General features: G+C 45.5%; 1 protein-coding gene across 1 annotated transcript in view; it reads right to left on the bottom strand.

The window, feature by feature from the left end:
- FAM13C (family with sequence similarity 13 member C) overlaps positions 1 to 23,619 on the bottom strand; it is an 835,708-nt gene that overhangs the window by 87,933 nt on the left and 724,156 nt on the right. Inside the window, exon 11 of the mRNA XM_069611221.1 lies at positions 22,126 to 22,221. Coding sequence (XP_069467322.1) covers positions 22,126 to 22,221 — 96 coding nt within the window. The remainder of the gene's footprint in view (positions 1 to 22,125; positions 22,222 to 23,619) is intronic.

The following is a 23,619-nucleotide window of genomic DNA, read 5'->3' as shown; positions in this document are numbered from 1 at the left end:
TGTATATCTCGATGTATCCATCCCTCTATGTCTGTCCTTGTCGATCAGTGTTTGCTTGTCTATACCTATATAGTTATATATAATAATAATAATCTTTATTGTGTTATAACTCAATGAGTTTTACACAAATAAAATAAAATCAACATATGATTGTACACTAAAATAAATTAACAAACACAATAATAATAAAATAACAATGGAATAACAAATAAACACATATAGAGCAAATAAAGCAATAAGACAGCAGGCAGACACATAATACATTATAATCTGAATATGTTATGTTACTCAATCGTTTCATATAAAAACATAGAGAAATCCATTGGTGTGTGTAATGGTTTGGACAGCAACCACAACAACATGATTAAATGCCCACATAACTAGTTGAGGCTAATAGGATATGGCCTAAATCTCACCCTGCAACAGATCTTTAACGTGCTTCCATACATGGTACAAAGCCAGTTGGGCAGAAATTGATTTTGTATTCAAGCAATAGTCCCAAAAAGTGTTAGTCTTAAGAGACTCATATGAGTGGACCAAACCACCCAAATTACACATATAGATGTGAACCAATTTAGCACACTCAGTTAGTACATGTTTTGCACTTTCCAATTCATGAGGTAACCTGCAGATGCGACAATATCGTTCCTTAGCGTCCAAGCACAATTGGGAACTACAAATAGATAGCAGTGGCAGTTTATTTATTTATACAGCAAAAGGAAATGCCTAACCTCTGGTTCTGGGCATAGGAGAATATAAGGCTGCGTCTTCCTATAAGCGTGAATTACCAGAAAAAAAAAACAGCGTAATAACCTTTTTATACTTGCTAAGTGGAGATAATTGTTGTACCAGTCCCATCTGTTACATTTTTTCGCAAAGACTTGTTTCATCTTACCATAGGACTGCACAACCTCAAAATGTTGCTACCACTCAATCGGTGCAAAAAGATCTTCAATCAGACTAAAATAGTTTCTTCCACAAGGGGATTTTTCCGTTGCATAATTATCTCCAATGCACTTTAGTAACCCACATACGGGATTCGTTCTTGATTTTATGTAATGTAAACCCCTGTTTCTAAGTACTTACATATTATATATTTATCTATATAGCTATACAGTTGCATCTATGCGGTTGTCGTTGTCTATCCATTTCTCTCTATACATTGTACGTAATGTATCCGTTTATATATATCACTGTACATATCCATCAGTGTCTGTCTATATACCTTGATCCATAAGCGTGTCTCGATGTCTGTTTCCATCTCTACTGGCAAATATAACTATATTTATATGTGTTCATATATATACATATATATTTTGATCGATATCTGTCCATCAACATTTATTCCTCTCTATGTATGCATCTTTGTGTATGCCTCCATCAATTGGTCTTAATACATCAATCTCAAAGTTCATCTCTCTGTCTGCAAATTTATCTATCCATCACTCTCTATGCATCCATCTATATCTGTATACATTTTTTATGGTGGTCTTTGTACAGCAGAGCGGGTGAGAGCAGCCGCCGGTAGCCCTGCGGACTGCAGGCCAAGGCTAGCCCTGCCAGGTCCTCCAGGCCTCCTGTAAGTGCATTTAGCATTTTTTTTTTAAATCTTTTGCTGTAGCGCTCCTAGCGCGTTGTTGGGCCCGCTCCCCCCTTCCCCTTCAGCCACTTCCTGGTCCTCCTCTCCCGCCCGCCTCCCTGCCCGCCCACACCCCCCTCTGATTGGTTGCCTGACTAGTCCCTTCCTGGACTACTCGATGGCTGCTCCCCCTGCTCGCTTCTTTGTACAGAAGAGCGGGTGAGAGCAGTCGCCGGTAGCCCTGTGGGACTGCACACCAAGGCAAGCCCTGCCAGGTCCTCCGGGCCTCCTCTGAGTGCATTTAGCATTTTTCTTTTTTAAATCTGTTGCTGTAGCGCTCCTAGCACGTTGTTGTGCCTGCTTCCCCTTCCCCCTTCAGCCACTTCCTGGTCTTCCTCTCCCCGCCCGCCCCCCTGCCCGCCCACACCCCCCTCTTGATTGGTTGCCTGACTAGTCCCTTCCTGGACTACTCGACGGCTGCTCCCCCTGCTCGCTTCTTTGTACAGCAGAGCGGGTGAGAGCAGTCGCCGCCCTGCCAGGTCCTTCGGGCCTCCTGTGAGTGCATTTAGCATATATTTTTTTAAAAAATCTGTTGCTGTAGCGCTCTTAGCGCGTTGTTGTGCCCGCTACCCCCTCCCCCTTCAGCCACTTCCTGGTCCTCCTCTCCCCGCACGCCCCCCTGCCCGCCCACACCCCCTCTGATTGGTTGCCTGACTAGTCCCTTCCTGGACTACTCGACGGCTGCTCCCACCGCTCGGGCCTCCTGTGAGTGCATTTAGCATTTTTTATTTTTGAACTCTGTTGCTGTAGCGCTCCTAGCGCATTGTTGTTCCCGCTCCCCCCTCCCCCTTCAGCCACTTCCTGGTCCTCCTCTCCCCACCCGCCTCCCTGCCCGCCCACACCCCCCTCCCCTTCCTCACCTCCTTCTGCCTTTATAACTGTTCCCCCCTGGGAAGCCCCCCTGCCTGGCAGCCCCCTCGGCTAAGGGCCCCTTAGGCAAAGGGCGGCTCCTTGGTTGCGGCTCCCTCTGTGTCCGCAGGGGACGCCAGGCGCCAGTAATCACCTTGCTATCTCCACCTGCTCTCCCGGTCCACCCCACCTACACCTGTTCACTTCATTCGCATGGTGTCCACACACCACTGTGATCTGCAATTTGTGGTAAACTAGGGCTTTTTCTCCCCTCGCAGGACTCTCAAACTTAGGTGGTCTCTCCACTGGGTACCTAATACGCATTTACTGTGTTACTGTGGTTTTCTGAAATGTGGTAAAATAGGGCTTTTTTCACCCCTTGCAGGACTCTCAAACTTAGGTGGCCTCTCCACTGGGTACCTAATACGCATTTACTGTGTTACTGTGGTTTTCTGAAATGTGGTAAACTAGGGCTTTTTCTCCTCTCGTAGGACTCTCAAACTTAGGTGGCCTCTCCACTGGGTACCTAATACGCATTAACTGTGTTACTGTGATTTTCTGAAATGTGGTAAACTAGGTGCTTGCCGCTCACCTCCTGCCCACTTGCTCTCGCCTGTCTTCCCCTCCCACACCCTCCTATTCCATGGTGCTCTCTATCTCGCCTATCTTCTCTAACTGCTTCTCCATTGACTATCCTGCTCTCCTCACTAAATCTGGTAGGAAAAAGTTTAAAAAGGACATCCTGGTCTCCAACCCAGGCCTCCCTATCGCTGACACCTACACTAGTGCCTCCTCCAAGGAAACTCTCACTGACATCCTCTTTTTCGTGCCTTCGCCTGACCTATGGACCCTTCATATGGTCTCTGTGCTCTCTCCTTTTTCCTCTTCTCCCATTAATGGTGGTACCCGTTGGGATGTCCTCTTGGCCCCCTTCCACTCCTTTAAGGCCATCATTAATGTCTACGCTAATGGGACCGTCTTGGTCCAAGGCCCTCAGGCCAACCTTCACCTCTTTGATAGACGCTTCCCGCGCCTCATCAACTTCCTTTCCTCTCCTGCTGTCCCCTCTCCTCTGTCCTCAGCTACCTTGGCTCCACCTTCCCTCCGTGCCCCCTCTCGTGCTCCTTCTTCACCTCCGCAGGGTGTACCTCTGATCTGTACCCCTCCCCGGAAGTCCTTCAAGGTTGGCAACCTTCTCCACATTGCCACTCTTAACTCTCGCTCTGCCATCAAACATTCCTCTGATATCTGTCGCCTTCTTGAGGAACTGGACCTGGACGTCCTCGGTCTCACTGAGACATGGTTCACGGCCAGCTCTGTCACCAGCTTTGACACACTCCTTCCTGACGGATACAAGATCCTCTCCGTGCTCAGGCCCAACCGTGCCGGGGGGGTGTGGCCCTTATCTTCCCTGAGTGGATTCCGGCCACTGTCACTCCTACACAGACCTACTCCTCTTTTGAATGCCTTGTCTGCCGACTCTCTCTCTCTCCTAGCCATTCCCTTACCGTGGCTACTATCTATCGGCCACCTGGTCAAATTTTCTCCTTCCTCTCCGAGTGGGCGGACCTCTCCTCCTCACTCCTGTCCTCAACCACTCAACTTCTCTTTCTTGGAGACTTCAACATCCACCTGGATGCCTCCTGTCCCCCCTCAGGACTCTTCTGCGACCTCTGCGACTCTCTCTCACTCTCTATTCTCCCGTCTGGGCCGACTCATTCGGCAGGGCACACCCTTGATGCTCTGATCTCCTCTGACATTCCCCTCTCCGTCCCTCTCTCCACTCCTCTCTCCTGGAGTGATCACTTTCTCCTATCCTCCCACCTCACCCTCCCTACCCCACAGGCAAAGCCACCCTCATCACTGCCACCCTCCTTCTCAGTCATCCGACCCATGAAGCGCTTGTCAGTTGAGGCTTTCACTGCCACCTTCTCGCCCCTCCTCCCCCTTCGGCTGACTCCCACTCCCAGCCCTCTCCACGCTCCGCTCTGCTATATCTGATACTCTTGATATCCTTGCCCCTGTCATGAGAATTCACCTGAAGCCTAGAGCAAAATGTAACTCCTGGTATGACTCGGATCTCATCACCCTAAAACGCAAGGGCAGGGTGGCAGAGAGGAATTGGTGTGCTTCATGTTCATCCTCTGACAAACTGGCCTGCCGCCTGCTCCAAAGGCAATACCGGCTCTCCGTTCTCACCAAGAAGAGACCCCTTATCCAAGCCCGCATCGCTGCGGCATCTAACAATTCGGCCGAACTCTTTAAAATCTGCAAGGAGCTGGCCAACCCTGCTGCAGTCTCTACCTCTCCTGTCCCCTCCCAGGCCCTCTGCATGGCACTGGCCTCTCACTTCATCTCTAAAACTCAGGACATCCTGTCCTCACTCTCCTCCTATCACCTCCCTCCCTCTATTCCCTGCTCTTCCTCTGGCCCTTCTGCAGCCACCCCCCTCCCTCCTTCTCTGCCTTTCCCCTTTTCTCCGCTGACCAGGTCTCCAGACAAGTCCGATCTATGAAAGTCTTGTCAAAACAGGTTCACCCCTGTTCCTCCAAAACTATCAAGGACCACATTGACTCCCTGGCTCCTGCCCTGGCTGACTTCTGCAATCACTCCTTCACCTCTGGAGTCTTCCCATCCCCCCTTAAGCACTCCCTTGTGCACCCTCTTCTTAAGAAACCCTCTTCCGACCCCTCCTGCCCAGCTAACTATCGCCCAATCTCCATCACTCCCTTCCTGGGCAAGCTCCTGGAGAAACTGGCCATCTCCCAGCTTAATCTCCATGCTGAATCTGTTGGTAGTCTTCATGACCATCAGTCTGGCTTCAGAGCGGCCAGAAGCACGGAAACTGCTCTCCTGAACATCTGTGAGGACCTGCTCTCAAACCTTGACTCCAACACTCCGTGTGTTCTCATTTTGCTCGATCTCTCTTCTGCCTTCGATACTGTCAACCATGCCATCCTGCTCAACCGTCTCCGTGATAACCTGGGTATCACTGGTCAGGCTCTGGCGTGGCTGACCTCTTTCCTCTCTAATCGACCCTCCCAGGTCCAACTGGGGTCCTTCCTCTCTGACATCTTTTTCTCTACCTGTGGTGTCCCCCAGGGATCTAACCTCTCTCCCTGGCTGTTCAACCAGTATCTGGCACTCCTTGCCCACCGCATCGCCGCTCTCTGCCCCAACTTTCAGTGCTATGCGGATGACACCCAGCTCATTTTCAGGCTACCCTCGGCCTCCTCCTCTTCTTCCCTCATCTCTGACTGTCTGTCTGCTATCCAGGAATGGTGTGCCACCAATGACCTCTGCCTAAATGCCAGTAAGACTGAGATTCTACTCATCAGCACACCCACTCCCTCCTTCCCTGCAGCTCTCTGGCCGGCCTCTCTTGGCCCTCTTCCTGCTCCTACCTGCAAGGCAAAAAACCTTGGGGTCATCTTCGACTCCACACTCTCCTTCTCTCCTCACATATCTGCCGTCTCTAAGAAGTAACACTACCAGCTGCACCTCCTCAGAGGTATTCTTCCTTTCCTCTCCTTCCCCCAGAAGCTCACTGTCTCCCGAGCCCTGGTTCTATCGAAGCTGGACTACTGTAACAGCCTCTATCTAAATCTGCCTGCCTCTACTCTCCGCCCTCTGCAACTTATCCAGAACAGGACTGCGAGACTTGTCCTTGGCCTCAAGCCCAGGGACGGTATCTCTCCAGGTCTGAAATCTCTACACTGGCTCCCAGTGGCTGCGAGGATTAAGTTCAAAACCCTCTGGGGCCTAAATACCTTCAACTCTCTCTTCCTAAATATCTTCCTTCTCGAGCTCTTCGCTCATCCATCTCCAACTCCCACAGGGTCAGCCGCTTCTCCAAGCAACGAGTTGGGGGTAGATCTCTCTCCTCGGCAGGGGCCTCCCTCTGGAACAACCTTCCTGCCTCCCTGAAACTTGAGGAGAACCATCTCCGGTTCCGGAAGCACCTCAAAACCTTCCTCTTTGCTTCTGCTTTCTCTCCCCCTCTCCCCTGTTAAATTCTTGACTGAAACTGCACTGAATCTGCAAGTGGGCCACTCTCACCGATCTCGGTCCTGGCCCAGCCACTCTCCACTTGCACTGCCTCCCTGGCAACCCCTGCACTGCGGGACTCTCTCTGTATCCCTACAGCCCGCCTTCCCAGCACTTGCCTACACTTACCTTGCACTTGCCACTAGCTGGCCCTATTATTTATTTGTTATTCTACTTCCCTGTACTGCGCTTCACCCCCTCCCTGTCCCCTTGCACTTTTCACTTCCCTCCACCCATGCACTTGCGCAATCTGAACGACACTTGGCCTAGTAGGATCGTTGTCTGTCTTCCCTTTGTTCCCCCCTCCCTGCTTCGTCGCGCCTTGAAACACTTGTGCATAGGCGCGTTACAAATGCCATATCATATCATATCATATCATTTCATATCATTGAACTTTTTGGCCAACTCTGTAGCTCTATAATCCATTCTACAACCGAAACAAGTAGCCCACACCCTCTGTCTATGTGTCAGTCTGTATGTCTGTTTTTCTGTATGACTGTAGTATTGTGTTTTTCAACGGTATCTAATGTATTGCATGCTCGGTATGCCATTGATGTGTCCAAGAAGTGGTGTGCAGTTAAACAGACTTTTGAAGACCATAGTCATTAATGGGAGATGTGAAGAGAGGATTTAAATAAAAAGTATTGTGCATTTTAATCCAGCACAGAAGGTGGATAGGGAGCGGCTAGATCGTTTGCAGCAACACATGCTTATCAGGTGAGGGAATAGGTGAATTGACTAATTTTGAAGGAGGTGACAGAGTAACAAGGGTGAAATTATGTAACTGATGGACAAAATTTTGCGTTTGCCTAAGGGTTTTAGGTGGCGATGTGTGTTTTCGGTGTGTGTGATCAAGTAGTGTTTATTGAGAAGTGTGAAGATGGGTTGGTTGTGCCTGTCCATCATATGGTTATGTCTCTTTGGGATGGGATGTTTGAATTTACATTGAAGAAAGACTGATACCTGATTGTAAAAGCTGTTGTGATAGTAATGCCATTATATGAGAGATCGATTCACAGTAATTAGTGTAAAGCACAAAGAATACAAAAATAAAAATCGGACACTCGCAAGACCCCCACAGCAGAGACACCAAGCTCACATCGAGCCTCCCCAACACACAGAGCACAATCCCTACACCTTGTATGCTTCAAACCTATCATTGAGACTGTGAACCCTATGGATGGCCCGCTGTTATCCGCCACCCAACAGCCAGAGTATAGACACAATGCTTGACACCTATTGGTGCCTAGGTGTAAAAGTGTAAGTGTTTTCCCCTGTGTTCGAGGCTGGCTGTCTCCATAGAGAGGATGCAAGTACCGAAGAACATGAACACACCTGTCACCTTGGTGTAGGTGGTATATTACGAAGTGTTACTGCAGGGGACTATCCAGAGTTGCAAGATTGGGGTGGGGGGGCGAAAAACGCGAGGGCATCCTCACTCCTACTCCCCCTGGATCATCTTCTCAGGTGACCAGGGAAAGGCCATCGCTTTTGGATCCTCACCCTGGGAGTGGAGAAGCGAGGGAGGATCACTTGGGTGGAGGGTCCTCGGAGATTGGGAGTGACATGGTATCCCCCTTTCACTACTGAACACCAACCTCCCCCTCACCCAGCCTTTATAGGCTATTGTAAACCAGCTCCCCTCATTTTCCCACATGTTATCTCCGACAGTACTGGGACAAGGTAGAGGTGACCGAGAATGATGAACACTAAAAACCCATTTCACCACTCTAGTACTGGGACAAGAAAGATGCCTGCAGAATACTGTGAGGGTCAGGCATGTCCCGTTAATTACAGTCAGGCAAGCCTAACTGAGGATCCACACTTGCAACCCATCAAGTAGTTGCATGTGTATAAAGAGAGAGCCAGAGAACAGCATAGTGAGCAACAGGGAGGCCTGTGTGGGAGGGACAAGCAGGGGACTCTTTTCATGAGGAGGCAGCTGTGGTGGGACCTGAAGAGGAGCTAGGACACCAACCAACAGCACAGAGAACCTGTGAAACCCAAGGGGAGTGGGGCCTTTAGGCTGTCAGAGGTGTGGGAGCCTCTGTGTCGAGGAATGAGCAGCTGGAGCTGTGATTCAGCAGGAAAGAAGAGGACAATGTCCATGTCCGTTCTGAGGCAGGTGAGCTTCCGGTGTGTGCAAGACAGCACCTGGTGTGTGAGCGGGTCTTGTAGAAGCTGATCCGCCGACCTCAGTAGCAGAAAGGATACAGCAGGAGCCACTGAGGAGGAACGTAGCGGACCAGTGAGTGTCGGGGGGGCACTTGAAAGTCAGGGCTCTCCTAGCATGCTCCGCATAGCTAATAAAGTACCAAAGTGAATGGAAACTTGAAATTAAGCATATCAAATGCATATTGAAAACCGAACTAAATGGAAACTTGAAATTAACTATATTGAATATATATCAAATACCGAAATGAATGAAACCTTGAAATTAAGCAGATTGAATACAGAATTTTATAAACTGAACTTTATCTGGGCAAAGCAAATCGCAAATGACAGCCAAAGGGAAAGTGCCCATGCGAAAGCAGTCTACGGAAAAGAGCACAAGTGTGAAAGAGTGCCATAGAATGGTGCGGCATAAACAAGACCACCATAAAGTGATATTTGTGAATGAATGCAGTGCAGCAAGGCCGAAGACTGGCAAGAGGTGTGACCAGGAGAATCCAGAGGAGTGTAAAAACTGCACTTAAAGCCATGAGGCTGATAAAGAGCAACTAAGTGAATGTAACTCTACACAGAAGTTAGCGCAAAAGAACCTGTGTGGGCTGAAGAGCCTAGGGATCTTGGTTGCGCAACCTATCGTGGGTGGACTGTGAGGTCTGACACCTGTGCCTAGACCAGTGATCCCTGAATTGTGAAAAACAAAGACATTGTGAAACAAACCAAGGAGAATCACTGCAAGTGAAGTGGTGATGCAATCCAGAAGGAGGATCAGGTTGACCTCGAGTTGTGTTAAACGTTTTGAAACGACTGAAACAAGTACAAGTGGCTGAGCTAAAGTCTTAGGGATGGATTTCTGAGACTTGAGGAATTGCAAGTGTTGTCTTGAGAACAAAGCCTCAAGACCCTTTTCTTTTGAACTGTGTCGCTTGACACTTGGGGAAGGGAACCCCGAGGACCGTGTGGAACTGTATTGGCTTGACCGTGAGACAGGTAATCTTGATTGTTTTGTGGAACCTCCTTGAACTTGGGGAAGGGGAGCTGAAAAGGAAGCTAAGTGCTGGAAGAAGGTCAGAACTTTGTGTTAATCACCATTTCTTTTATTATTGACATTCCTACAGAGCTTTAGTTGTGAGGGCAATGATAGGTTTTGAACACGGACAGACTTTTAAGTTGAAATCTTTGACTCGGACTTTCCTTAGGTTTGTTCAGGTAGGCAAGTCCCACCTTAGCATAAGGCAAGTTAGGCCTTCTACCATCCTGATATTGGATTTAAAGAAGCATTTATTTTTGTAATCTGTTGTAATCTGTTGTCTGTGTCTTGCTTCATGATGCCTTCACAGGGGGCATTCCACGAAATACATTGTGCTACTTTTCTCACCAAATGCACCTTGGACAATTAATGATAAACTTCCACACAATCATTCTTGCATCCCATATGGTGACTTGAATCTGCACCCTATCCCTGAACACAAACTGCACTCTAGCCAAGCAACAATGAACACCATGCTTGGTTTATTTAAAAAAAAAGCATGGCAAGCATCACCACCTCGCCAGACCAGAACCTTAGGTGCAGACAGTGCAGTCCCCACACACCTGCTGCGCAGCGGCCTCCCTTCTGGGCATCTATGACAAAGCTATCTTATCATACATTCACAGACAAAGAAAACCATGCCACAGTAAGCAGGCAGGAAGGGAGCATGTGGCTTCAGGCAGGCCCCCATGACCACAGGGTACTGGTCACGGTCAGAGACTGGCTATGCCTCGGGCAGCCCTGAGCACACATTACTGTGTGGTGTCCATGTCCCTCACCGCTCCAGGCTGCAGCTGCTACAGGGGGACAGAGTGGGTGGCACAGGGTTCCTGGAAACCATGAAAACGCAGTGGTGCATGGTACAAATCACAACATAATATAACATAACATAACATGGACACCTGTTTTTGGTGTGCTTCTGCTTATACAGCAACATAATTGTCATTGCAATGGGACATAAAGCTGCCCCCGCAGTGGCCCCTGCTCGTGACGCCACTGGTTACTATTGTAGCAAACTCACATGAAGCCATGGATTAAACTGTCATTGTTACTGTAGGACACTGTTTGAATTGGGTTGAAAGAAGTTAGTCATTATTGATTGTACCAAAATAAATTTGATTTTTAAGACAAGTTATAATCTATTTGCATTCTACAAGCTGACCACATGAACACTCCCATGTCCGCATGCAGTCTTGCACTTTAAAATTATTACAGTAATTAAATAGGGTTAAATTAAGAATGTGTGATCGAGATCCAAGATGGCCGCCGGGGTGAGGAGTCGCAGCTAATCCGCGCTCCGCCCGGGCCGCCAAAAAAACAGCACGACCAAAGCCGTGACGGACCGTCACTCGACCCCCCCCCCGACAGTTGGAAGTCCCCCCCGGATCCCCCCGTCGAGGAAACGGCGCCGCGGCGGATCAATTGGCGGACGAGATCCGGGGAGAAGGCAGACCGGCCCCTCCCCCATCGGGGCCGAGGGAGACTCTCCAGCGCCGCAGAGGACCTCACAACGCGGTGCGGGGAGATCGGGAGGCGTCGGCTGGTGTGGGGGCCGGATTGGGGATTCAGTGGAGCCCCGAGAGAAGGCTCCCCCCCCCCCGGTGCCGCACAGACAAACGAAGAGCACCGAGGAGGAGGGAGCCACAGCGGCAGCAGCGCCGGGGAGGGGAGAGAGCAGCGCGATCGAGGCGGACCGCTGGCGTGTTGAAGCGGGGGCCGCCCTGAAACATAGTGCAGGACGTGATGAGGTGAGCCAACTGGGGGAGGGGGGGAAATAATCACCTGCCCGCATCTTTGCACCCCGGAGGGGGAGGACCCAGAGAAGAAAAAAGAGGAAAAATAAATAAATAAATAAATTAAATAAAATTTGCGGGATGAATGCGGGGAAATATATATAACAAGACAAAATTATAACAAATAACCCCGCAACGTGAAAGGGCTCCGGCATCATCTGGATCGGGGATCCCCCCCGGTCTGAAAGAATCCACTACGCAAGACCCCCCCCCACGCAGGTTGGAGAATCCTCTTCCCCCACTAACCAGGGGGCAAGGAGTGGGGGGACAGCAACTAAGGGGAAACAGTACCTGCCAACAACATAGACACTGAGTACCGACGGGGAAAGGAGAAGAAACGCAGACTGCACGTCTGCCTAAATTGAGGACCCTCCGCCCACAGAGACATTTCAGAGGATAGGATCGGGAGAAGGGCCCTCCGGAGGGCTACAAGAAGGCGCAGCAGCCCCCATAGACATTTTACCGGATCAAGCTACCATGTCTAGAGCAAAAAGTAAGGGGAACCCCATCCAACAGACACCCCAATCTGTGAAGCAAGGTGCAGATATTCTGCAAATGTGGTCAACAGAGGGATCATCGCAACCGAGGGGGAGGACCCAGGGAGAATCCATGGGGGAGCCAGAGTCACTATCCCAACAATTACAACCACTGACCAGGGAAGATATGCAAACCTGGTTCATGGACTTGCAAGAAAAATTCATGTCCACAGTTCAAGAACAATTTACAACTATGAAAAATGAAATTAAACAAGTGGTACAAGACATGAGAATTGATATAAACAACTTAGAAGAAAGAATGGACACAATGGAAAAAACGGTGCAAAGTCTAGAAGAAGATATGAGACAAACAAGCGAAACGCAAGAACACTTGGTGTCCCTCACTCACAACTTGGAATTTCAATGCGAGGACTTGGAGACCCGTTCTAGGCGCTCCAACATCCGAATCAAGAATATGGCGGAAACAGTGCTAGACAAAGATCTGAAAGAGGCGGTAAAGGAGGTGTTCAGAGACATAGTGGGGTCTCGAGACACGGATGAAATAGGAATTGATAGAATCCACAGGGTTGGACCAAAAAGATCAGGGGCCCCAGGGGAAAGACCACGCGATGTCCTAGCGGCTCTCTCCTCCTACCCACAGAAAGAACAGATCCTCAGAAGAGCCAGAGAATTGGAACATATCAAAATGAACGGTCAAGACGTCCAATTGTATCAAGACCTCGCTCTAATAACCCTCCAAAAGAGGAGAGCAATGGCACCAGTGGTGAAAGTTCTGATAGAAAAGCAAACCCGCTATAAATGGACCTTCCCATTCGGGCTGCTTTTTACGTGGGAAGGGAAACAGAGAAGAGTAACCACGGTGGAGGAGGGTCTGAGCACTTTGGGTCTCCAAGAAGATGAGGACGAACAGGGGGAGACCTCAAACAGGAGGGATCGCACGAGAAGGCCAATGGGCTGGGAAACAATCACGCAAAAGAAGATAAATACAGGGAGGGACTCCCGGAGAAGAGTAACATGAAGAACCCGGGAGCACGCATACAAGGGGTACGGACAAGAAAGAGCAGTTATTGAAACACTGTTGGGGTGTGGGAGGAGGGCGGAACGGAACGGACAACACACAGATGGCGGTCGGGGTAAGAACCGACGGCTTGGAACTCGGCGAGGACCAATGGGTCATTGGGGTTTAGGACTCCCCATAACATAACCCCCGAGGGTAAGGAGGGCAGGGAGCGATGGGCGCAACGCTCTAGCGTCAATAGGAACCCTCGCCCTACTCGGGGGACAGTTTGGTTGGTACAAAGTTCAAAGTTGGGGGGGCGGGGAAGTTCAAGGGCGGGGAAGGGATCGGAGGAATCAAAGTAATGAAACAAGAACAGAAGGGGACCCGAGGCAACGACAAACAAATGTAACACAATGGGGATGATACGCATTGTGACATACAATATTAGGGGCATGAATCACCCAACAAAAAGGGCTAAACTGGAAAAGCAGTTTAAAAGGGGGAAGGCAGACATACTGCTTCTCCAGGAAACCCATGTGAGAACGAGGGATAAGCAGAAAATGCGGATAAAAGGATACAAAATATGGGCTCAGGCTACTACAACGGAAAAAAAAGCTGGGGTACTGATTGCAGTAAAAGAAGGAATGGACACTAAACTACTAGATACAAGCATAGATAAAGAAGGGAGATATGCCTTTGTCAATGTGGTAATTGAAGGACTTCACATGACACTTGCCTCAATATATGCACCCAATCAGGGACAGGATGGCTTTCTCAGAGATGTTCTATCGAAACTGGAAATCTATGCTAAAGGGGAAATGATCATGGGGGGAGATCTTAATATGGCATGGAATCCACATATAGATAGGAGTACAGGGAACGCACATGGCCAGGGGGCACCATCAAAACGTCTGAGACAACAAATGGACCAGATGGCCCTGAATGATGTTTGGAGGGAACTGAAGGGTGAACAGAGGGGGTACACTTACTTCTCACATGTCCACAATACTATGTCAAGAATTGACTATTTCTGGGTCTCTGTGGGACTACTGGGAAAAATCCAGGGGCTCGACAAGGGCAGAATAGCCCTCTCGGACCATGCCAAGCTATGGCTGGATATGACTCTCCCAGGGAGGAAGAATGGGCTATGGAGGTGGAAACTACCGCATGAGCTGATTCAGGACCCAATTACAGGGGAGTCCATTAGGGAAATGATAGAGGAATACTTTATACAAAATGACACGGGGGAGGTAGCATTGCAAGCAGTATGGGACGCGTTCAAAGCAGTGCTGAGGGGGAAAATGATTGCGTTGAAAATCACAAGAGACAAACAAAGGTTTCAGTGGGAAAAAGAGCTGGAAAAAACAATCGAAGTTATCCAAGAGAAACTTCTGACACACCCCACAAAGATATTAAAAAATTCACTGAAACATACACAGGGCCAATTAGAGATGCTCCGCACGAAAGGCGCAGAGAGGACCCTACTCTATCTGAAGCAAAGATATTACATTAGAGCAAACAAAGCAGACCGACTCCTGGCGAGACAATAGAGGGCAAAACAGAAAGAAACAACGATTAAGGCCATATATAAAACACCAATGGAGCCCCCCAAACATGCACACAAGACATGGGGGAAGCATTAAGGCATTACTACCAAACTCTCTACTCCACTGAATTCCCCGACGCGAACGCCCAAGATTCATACGTAGAAGCCATAAAGTTCCCGAAAATCTCAGAGGAGGATAAGCAGTCACTAGAGACACCAATCAGTGAAGAGGAGGTCAGTAAATCCATAAAAGGACTCCCAAGTAACAAAGCCCCAGGCCGAGATGGGTTTACGGCCTTGATCTATAAAAAAAATGCAGACATATTGACCCTGATCCTAACTAGGCTCCTGAACTCCTTTAAAGATAGTGGTAATGTGACCCCCACTATGAACGAAGCGAAGGTTCTACTGTTTCACAAACAAGGCAAAGATCCAAAAAGCCCAGCATCATATAGGCCAATTTCCCTAATTAATCTAGATGCAAAAATCTATACGAAGATCCTGGCATCGAGGCTATCCCCGCTTCTCCCTAAACTAATAAGTAGAGATCAGTCAGGCTTTATACCCGGCAGACAAACCCATGACAACACAAGGAGGCTAGCCCATTTAGTGGAAAAAATAGGTATAAATCACACCCCAGCGATACTGCTGTCTGTAGACGCCGAAAAGGCTTTTGATAGGGTGGAGTGGTCAATACTGTTCAAAATTCTGGAGCGCATGGGGTTTGGGGAACAGTATATTGCAAGCATTAGAGCGAACTACAATTCCCCATCCAGTAGAATAGTCATTAATGGCGAGGTTACGAACACGGTGAGGATATCGAGAGGAACGAAACAGGGATGCCCCCTTTCACCTTTGTTGTACGCTCTGTTTTTAGAACCCCTCCTAATTAAAATACGGGAATCAGTACACATTAAAGGGATAGAAATGGCAGGTCAGCAACACAAAGTGATTGCCTACGCGGATGACATGTTAATAACCCTAGAGGACCCAGAATCCACGTTATCAGCTGCAGTGAGAGAATTAGAAAATTATGGGGCCATCTCAGGCCTAAAAATTAATAGGAAGAAATCAGAGATACTAATCTTGGCAGGGGACAGAGCAAATATAGAAAGGGAAGCAAAACTACTGGATCTTAAGATAGTACTGAAAGGTATAAAATATCTGGGGATAATTGTTCCTCAAAAAATAGAGCAATTCTATGGGGAAAACTACCCACCGCTTATCATAAGCATCCGAAGGGAGCTAGGCAGATGGAACCCTCTACAGATTTCCTGGTGGGGCAGAATACAAGCTGTCAAGATGACCATCCTCCCAAGGGTACTGTATTATTTTCAGGCTCTCCCGGTGGGTGTCCCAGCCTCGTTCTTTAAATCATTAACAAAACTGATATCGTCCTTTGTATGGAAGGGGATAACGCCTAGAATAGCCAGGATGGTCCTTACAGCCCCAACCAGAGAAGGAGGATTGGCGCTCCCCCATTTTAAAAAATTCTATCCGGCAGCACAGCTGAAAGTCCTGAGGGAGTGGGTGGGGGAGGACCCGCAGCAGATATGGGCCAAACAAGACAGAGCAGTCGCGAGGACCCCACTGGTAGAACTCCTCTGGAAACAGAGGCAGCACAGACATGCAAACTTAGGAATAAGTGAAATTATGAAAACCACGCTAGAAGCATGGGATTCCCAAACAAGAAAAGGCATAATGTCCACAGCGATAGGACCCTTTACACCCATCTGCAGAAATCCACTATTTCTTCCGGGGATGGAACAGGGGGCATTCGATAGCAGGGAGAAGATGGGTATCACTAAAATTGGAGAGATGTTCGCAGATAAGGAAATCAGATCCCTCGAATCCTGCTTCGCAGGCGCAAATATACCTAAAAGGGATAGATATAGATACGAGCAACTAAAACATTGGCTGAACCCCCCAATGATTACAGAGGCAGCAACCAGGGATTTTACAGGGTTCGAGACACATATCATTTCCAACACGGGGGAAAAAAAGTGGGTATCAACGCTATACAAATACATAAACTCACAAGGGGAAAACATCAAATGGGCATACAGAATAAAATGGGGCAGAACGCTGGGGAATGAACCATCGGACAGACAAAGGGCAGACCTTTGGAAACAGATCCCCAGAATAACCCGTTCGGCACAAACCAGGGAGATGTGGGTCAAGATTATGACACAGTGGCATTACACCCCTGAGAAGCTACACTCGATGTACCCAAACACACCAAACCTCTGATGGAGAGGATGTAATGAAGTAGGAACGTGGAGACACATATGGTGGGACTGCAAAGGCATAAAACCCTTCTGGGAAGAAGTGAAAAACGAAATTGGAAACATTTTCCCGGATGTGGGTTTGATGGGGGATGAGGTGTGGCTCTGCGGAATCAGAGATGCTACAGCAAGACAATATAGTACATCACAATGGAGAAGCTATATGGGATTGCTTATAGCAGCATGGACCACCATTGCAAAAAAATTGGAAAAATAAGAATACCCCACTGACATATACATGGCTACAGAAGGTATGGTCCCACATAACAATGGAGAAAGTCACCCACACAATTCAAGGAACTGGAGACAAGTGTATTAAAGAGTGGGAAGGGGCCCTTCAATATCTCCAGTCAGACTTTATGGAACAGTGGTGCCCCCACAACATTAAAGTTTCAGACATTTTCAACGCATAATGGGAACCCGGGACAATATGATTTCATCCGATCCAAGGGGAGGGAAGGGGTGAGGGGGAAGGGAAAGTTTTAAGTTGCAATGTTTATCTTTTTGTGTTATTAATGTAAAATCAATAAACATAAGTTTAAAAAAAAAATTAAGAATGTGTTCCTTTACTGTAAATAAAGAAAAGTTTTCCTTGTTAAGAGTTCAATGATTTTCTTATTTTCACAGCACAGCTTGCAATTGGATCTAGAAGATAATATTGTTCTTTTTTGTAGTATTTGTTCCTGAAAACAAAACTTTACTTTGCCAACGTGACAACACAATACGGGGTCTTTTTGTTATTTGTCCCTGTATCTCTCATAGTACTATTTTCAAGGACTCAATGTGGTGAGTAACCACAAAGAAATTATAAGATTCCATATAATGAAATATAACATACGAAAGAGCTTTTGAGCAATGTGTAATCGTAAAACGAGCAATAGGGTGTCCTCTTTTTTAGGGGCTTGTTGGGAGAGGACTTGGCAACATGTCAAAAAAACCAGGGTCCACAACAAACTACCTGCTAGTGTCGTATTTGGCTGAAAGATTCACATGGCACCTCAAGTAGACAAGGCTAGATATCGTCTTGAGACAAATAAACAGACTATAAGATCGGGATTTGAAAAAATATAGATATCATTTTATTACTTAACACATCTTAAAAAATGGACAGAAAGAATAAAGCCCATTCGAGAGTGGTGTTAGTAATTGGTGGGTGACTTAGTAAGCAATTTTTTGTACAAAACAAAACAAAAGTCCCAACTAAGGGTGGGTCGACAGTAACAAGATCTGTTTCTAGCCACAATGGGATTGCTACTGATAACCAAAGTGCAGGTCAATAGCAGATGTATAATTTGCCCATTAAGGCTTTCATCGGGACACTTGCAATACAAGGCTTTTTGGATGTCGTTTTGATGGTCTTTATTGCACTTTCAACCAGGATTTCTATAAAATACCATAAGGAAACATTTTTACCGACCAATTTCAAAAGATAGTACAATTCGCCATGCCATACAGAGGTGACAGTTTATATGCTAAACAGTCTAAACGTCTAATCTTTATACGCATTAGCATGCTTGTTTATATATAGACAAGCTTAGAGAGAAAGGCATAATTTAAGCCCATGTGACATCAGTCATACATCATCTTGTTTTGTTTCATTTATAAACAATACATAGTGTTTGGGAAAATGCCCGTGCATGGGAGGAGAAGGGAGAGAAAGGGAAGGGGACGGGAGGGAGGGAGGGAAGGGGAGAGGAAGGAAAAAGAAACAGGGGTGAGGTGACTTGAAACCTTTTTCTACACTTGTATATTCAGTGCAAACAAGTAAAACACAAACAAAATCAATTTGTACCTCTGGGTACTTTCCCAGGACCTCAATCGCGATTCTTCTATTAGGCCTTATGTAGTGCCTCATATAACATATGTCTTCTGTACATTTGACTAGGGAAGGAAGCAGGAGTGAACCACTATTTAGCTTTTTTGCTTATATGTCATTTTCTGGCATAGCCCTATTTATTTAGTAGTTTGTGGGTGCCTACCTTAACTGTAGTGAGGCAGGTTTAAGCTGCATGCCATTTGAAAAGGCGCAGCATTGTCAGACTTGAATCCTAAATACTTGGATGCGAGGAAGCGGAGTATCAGAAGGAGCGGTATTTTTGGACCGCGTCCACTTCGGGCTGTATTTCGATGTCACAAATGACCTAGAAAAAACAGGACGTGGAAATATTGATCAAGACCACGTGAGGGAGACTACCAAGAGTTACTGGATTAACGCGGGTGAACATGCGCAAAATCCCACTTATTTGGAGTTTTAGAAGGTGCCGGATGCAGCAGTTCGCTGTCTATAGTCAGCGTCTTCGTAGCGAAAGTCAGCGTTCGTGAGCTGAAGTCACGTGATCTGGTATTTGAGAAACCAGTCACGTGAGCACGTAATCTGTGATAGGAGCAAGTATGTTTCCTGCACGGTTACAAAACAGCTGTGGCCTTCCTTTGTCTATGATGGAAGGGGGGGTGGTTGACAAATGCGCCACCCAGTTGAGGTGGGAATTAGGAAAAACGGGCGACACACCCCACACATCGGGAAGGCAAAGACCCGAGAGCGAAAAAACAAACCCCGGAAGGGGGAGAGAGGGCAGAGAAAGGCGTATTTGCTGGCCAAAAACAAAAACAAAAGCAACAGGAAGCCCTTGACTTAGATGTGCAATATATGCCAATGGGCAAATCCCCATAAGTCAGTGTGATGAGCATCACGTGTTAACATTCCGGCCAGATGGAGAAAGATGGCCTATTTTATCCAGTGTTGTATGAAAAATGCAATGGGGCTGTGATGGTGACACAGAGGTGGGCAAATTGAATTTACCACATATCCATGTGTATCAACGTGATGAGTCCAATATTAGATTGAAGAGAAAAACCATTATTTGTGCAGAAATAGATTCCATTCAATATACAGGTTGAGACCCAGTTGACATAGTCCAAATTATAAATCCATTTCTGTTCGAGTCTGCGAAGCTTCAAATCTCTGTCACAACCACGGGGGTGTGGACCCAGAGTTTGTAACACACACCAAAACACCTCGTCATGGGTGTGTCGCATTTCTGAATGGCAATAAATACCAGTATGTATGTTTCTTTTTTGTTGTGACTTTGATATTATTCGTTGTTAACGTTTTTACTCGAATGGGCTTTATTCTTTCTGTCCATTTTGTAAGATGTGTTAAGTAATAAAATGATATCTATATTTTTTCAAATCCCGACCTTATCGTCTGTTTATTTGTCGCAAAACGATATCTAGCCTTGTCTACTTGAGGTGCCATGTGAATCTTTCAGCCAAATACGACACTAGCAGGTAGTTTGTTGTGGACCCTGTTTTTTTTACAAGCTTTTGAGCAAGACAGTCATTCAACTTTACATTGCTAGAATGAAAATCAGCAAATAATGCAAGTAAGCTTTGACATAATATTTATGCAATTGTATCCTTCATGATAAAGATGTGCCGCATTGATATTCAAAGAGCGTACATTGTAAATGGCAATTTTAACAGAAATATTGTTTTTTTTATTAAAATGTTGATTTATTATCTAACTATTTTTCCCATTGGATACTGATCTATATTTTTGCCTTCCCAAATGTATATAGTTATGTCATTTGGATGTGCGTTTGCCATAGATACAATCTTCTTGTGGATGAATTCTTTAACCAGAACTGGAAGCTAATCATCAGTAATGGAAAGGTAATAATCATATTCTGGGACAATCGTAAGGCACCAGCTTATCCATTTGCACCGCCAGCGATGCAGAACAACATGCAGAATTTATGGTATGAATACGTGCAGATGGCAAAGTGCTGAATTTTGACGTGAAAGGAGTCCTATATTCCTCATAAAGGGAACACCATGTGCATTCATAGACAAAAAAACAAAAACGAAGATGCAACGCAAGTGCATTAGATTTTACCACATGGAACTTTGGCTTAATAATTCAAGTACAGATCGATGAAGTTGATCTGAAACCTTTGATGGAATGTAACATTTGAACTAAGCATCGGAAGTATGCCTTGTAGTAAACAACATATTCTTGCAATCATTATATTCTCAAAAGTTGATGACGCATGTGGTGACAGGGTATGTTTGGCTACGCTGTGCACCAATGTCACGAGAAGAGTTGAGGTGGAGCATATCGGTTTAATATGTCGCTGTCAACTTGAGGAGCGGGTGGATCGGATTTACTGTCGTGAGAGCACTTGAACTTAGGGCAATGGATCAATGGATAAGATTAGCACAAGATGGCAGTTTCCGACTCGTGATATTCGCATGTGTAAATGTGAGAAAACTGAAGGAAAGATGCATTGGGGAAAAAATGTGGATTGATCAATATATGCACAAAAATACATGCCCGATACATAGGGCTAATACAATTCATGAGAGTACTTCTCCTTTAATCAATATCGGTCTCACTCTCAACAAGTAGAGCTCAGTGATTCCTGCACATTTTTGAAATAATCAATATGGCAGGCTAGAATACATTCATTCTTACTTATAACACTTGTTAAATGCAGATCCCACCAATAATGATTTTAGTTGTGAAAATAAGTGCTTTGGCATGATTCCAAAATACATGCAGAAAAATACACATTGCAGGTAATTTAGGTCCTTTTAAGATTCAGGCTGTACTTGCTACACAGTAGAGATATGTTGTATGCTAAGAATTAGTCTCTCAACGTCAACTGCAGGTATTACTTAAATGAACCTGAGTCTTTAAAGCACATTGTTATAACGTGTCCAGTTTTGCTTCCTTTAAGATTAATGTTTCAAAATTGTGTCCATGATTATTTATGGTTGAACAAGAATGAATTTTGGAGCAGAATTTTTAGTGGAATCAACACAGCTCTTTTAATTGCGAGTGTCACATTTTTAATCAGTGTTAAACTAATCGATGATTTTTAGTGGGGTGATCCGCTATGGATTATGTATTTCTTTTTTTATACTGCTTGACATGTATATGCTGGTTATTTTTTTTTCATATTTGATGTGTTTTTCTTTTCTCTTTTATATATCTTTTTTGCATAAAATAAAAAATAAAATAAAAACAAATAGTGGCAAAGGTGCCTCATTGGAAATTTGAACAGTTCAAAATGTTTAAACATACATCAATCTGAAAAATGAAAATGCATAGTGGGAGTTTTAGAAAAAATGCAAGCATACTATTAATGGATCTATTTAAACATACAAACGTCATATCAAATTCAAGGTGCTAACCATGCTCACCCCACACAGTAGAATGAAGCAGGATGTTTGCATTCAAAACAATGATTTATTTTTATTTCACTTACAATTGTTGGAATCAAGGTTGCTGTTGACAGCAGTTGTTTTATGATCCTGTATCTGTCATAAAGAGGCTTCATGAGGCTTTTATCATGCCTAGTTACCTAGAACAGAAAAAAACAATAGTACACATTTCATCTACAAATGAATAAACATAATATTTTCTATTTGCTATCATGTTTCACATACTAAAGTATGCATTGCACATTGATGATGTTGCATCAAATGATTCTGTGATATCACCCACAATAAAACATGGTTCTTGCAGACATAAATTTAGTTCAATATGTATGAATAGTTTTCCAGAGAGAAACTGTTTAGACTCGAAATGCTTTCTGAACTTGACATTGTTTCCACATGCAAAATTACAAAATGGATGTATAAATGCAAAACTGTTTGTTAAAGTGTAAAATATATCAAGGTATAACGAAACATTGCATGTTATTAAAATTCTAAAAAATGAGAAACCAGAAACAGAATAATTAAGCAGAAAAGGTGAGCAGAAAAAATAGGATCCTCTAGAATTTTTTAGAACAGGGACTATAATGGTGTGTATCATACCTCAAGGAGCCAGGCCTTCCAAGCCCAGCAAAAGCACACAAAAGTATGCATCCCCCAAGCATCAGATGGAACACTGTTGCTAGAATGAAGTTCACCACCTACCTCTAATGAGGACATAAGGTTGTATGTAATCACCATATAATGTACAAATGATGTCTGCAGATACAATTGACAATCTGAAGGCAATGTTTCAAAGATCATGGTGGCCAGATTGTACTTCATACATAAAACTACCGGAAATTGCTGTATATAGCTTAACATTGGGGTAATATATACAAAATGTGAAACATGTCCTAGAAGTCGAGAAGAGAAATCCTGTGCCTGCCTAATAACTGCAGGTCTGCTGATGGCAGGAAAGGCTGCAAAACTCTTGTTTAAAAAATCTTGAGAGCAGCTTTACCTCCTGGAGAGACGTAAATGGACTGTGCAGAACCACACATCATATCACCTTAAAAACTATTTCCCATGTTGATGGCCTGTCTGCTGCTGGTAGATCTGGAAAGCCATTACAGTATTGACGTAGTAAAGCCAATTATAAGCCGAGGGTAGTTACCTTATATCAAGGCTTGTGCTCAGTATTTAGGGACACAAAATGGTCTGATCATTTATAGGCTGCAGGGCAAAATGGCTTGGTTTGTCTCTTAGGAACAAAGTGTTTCACGCCTATTTTCTTAAGCCAGGTAAATAAAGAATCTGTGGATGTTTATATCCGTTCACATTTTCTTATGCAAGTTGTATTCAAATTGATCACACCTTCAGCACACACTCAAATTGAAAGACAGATAACATAAATCCATGAACATGAAATTTGGTAGTTACCGGTATACAATCCGGATAGGTGAAGTTTTGTTGAGCTTGAGAACAACTACAATAATTACCAATCAAAAAGAAAATGAAAAGAAACAAGACACATGTAAAGCGCATCTGAGCAGCTGTAAATT

The sequence above is a fragment of the Ambystoma mexicanum genome, chromosome 8 (assembly GCF_040938575.1).
Source record: "Ambystoma mexicanum isolate Mex_15411 chromosome 8, UKY_AmexF1_1, whole genome shotgun sequence".
Classification (NCBI taxonomy): Eukaryota; Metazoa; Chordata; class Amphibia; order Caudata; family Ambystomatidae; genus Ambystoma; species Ambystoma mexicanum.
This window is presented reverse-complemented; position numbering and strand designations above follow the sequence as displayed.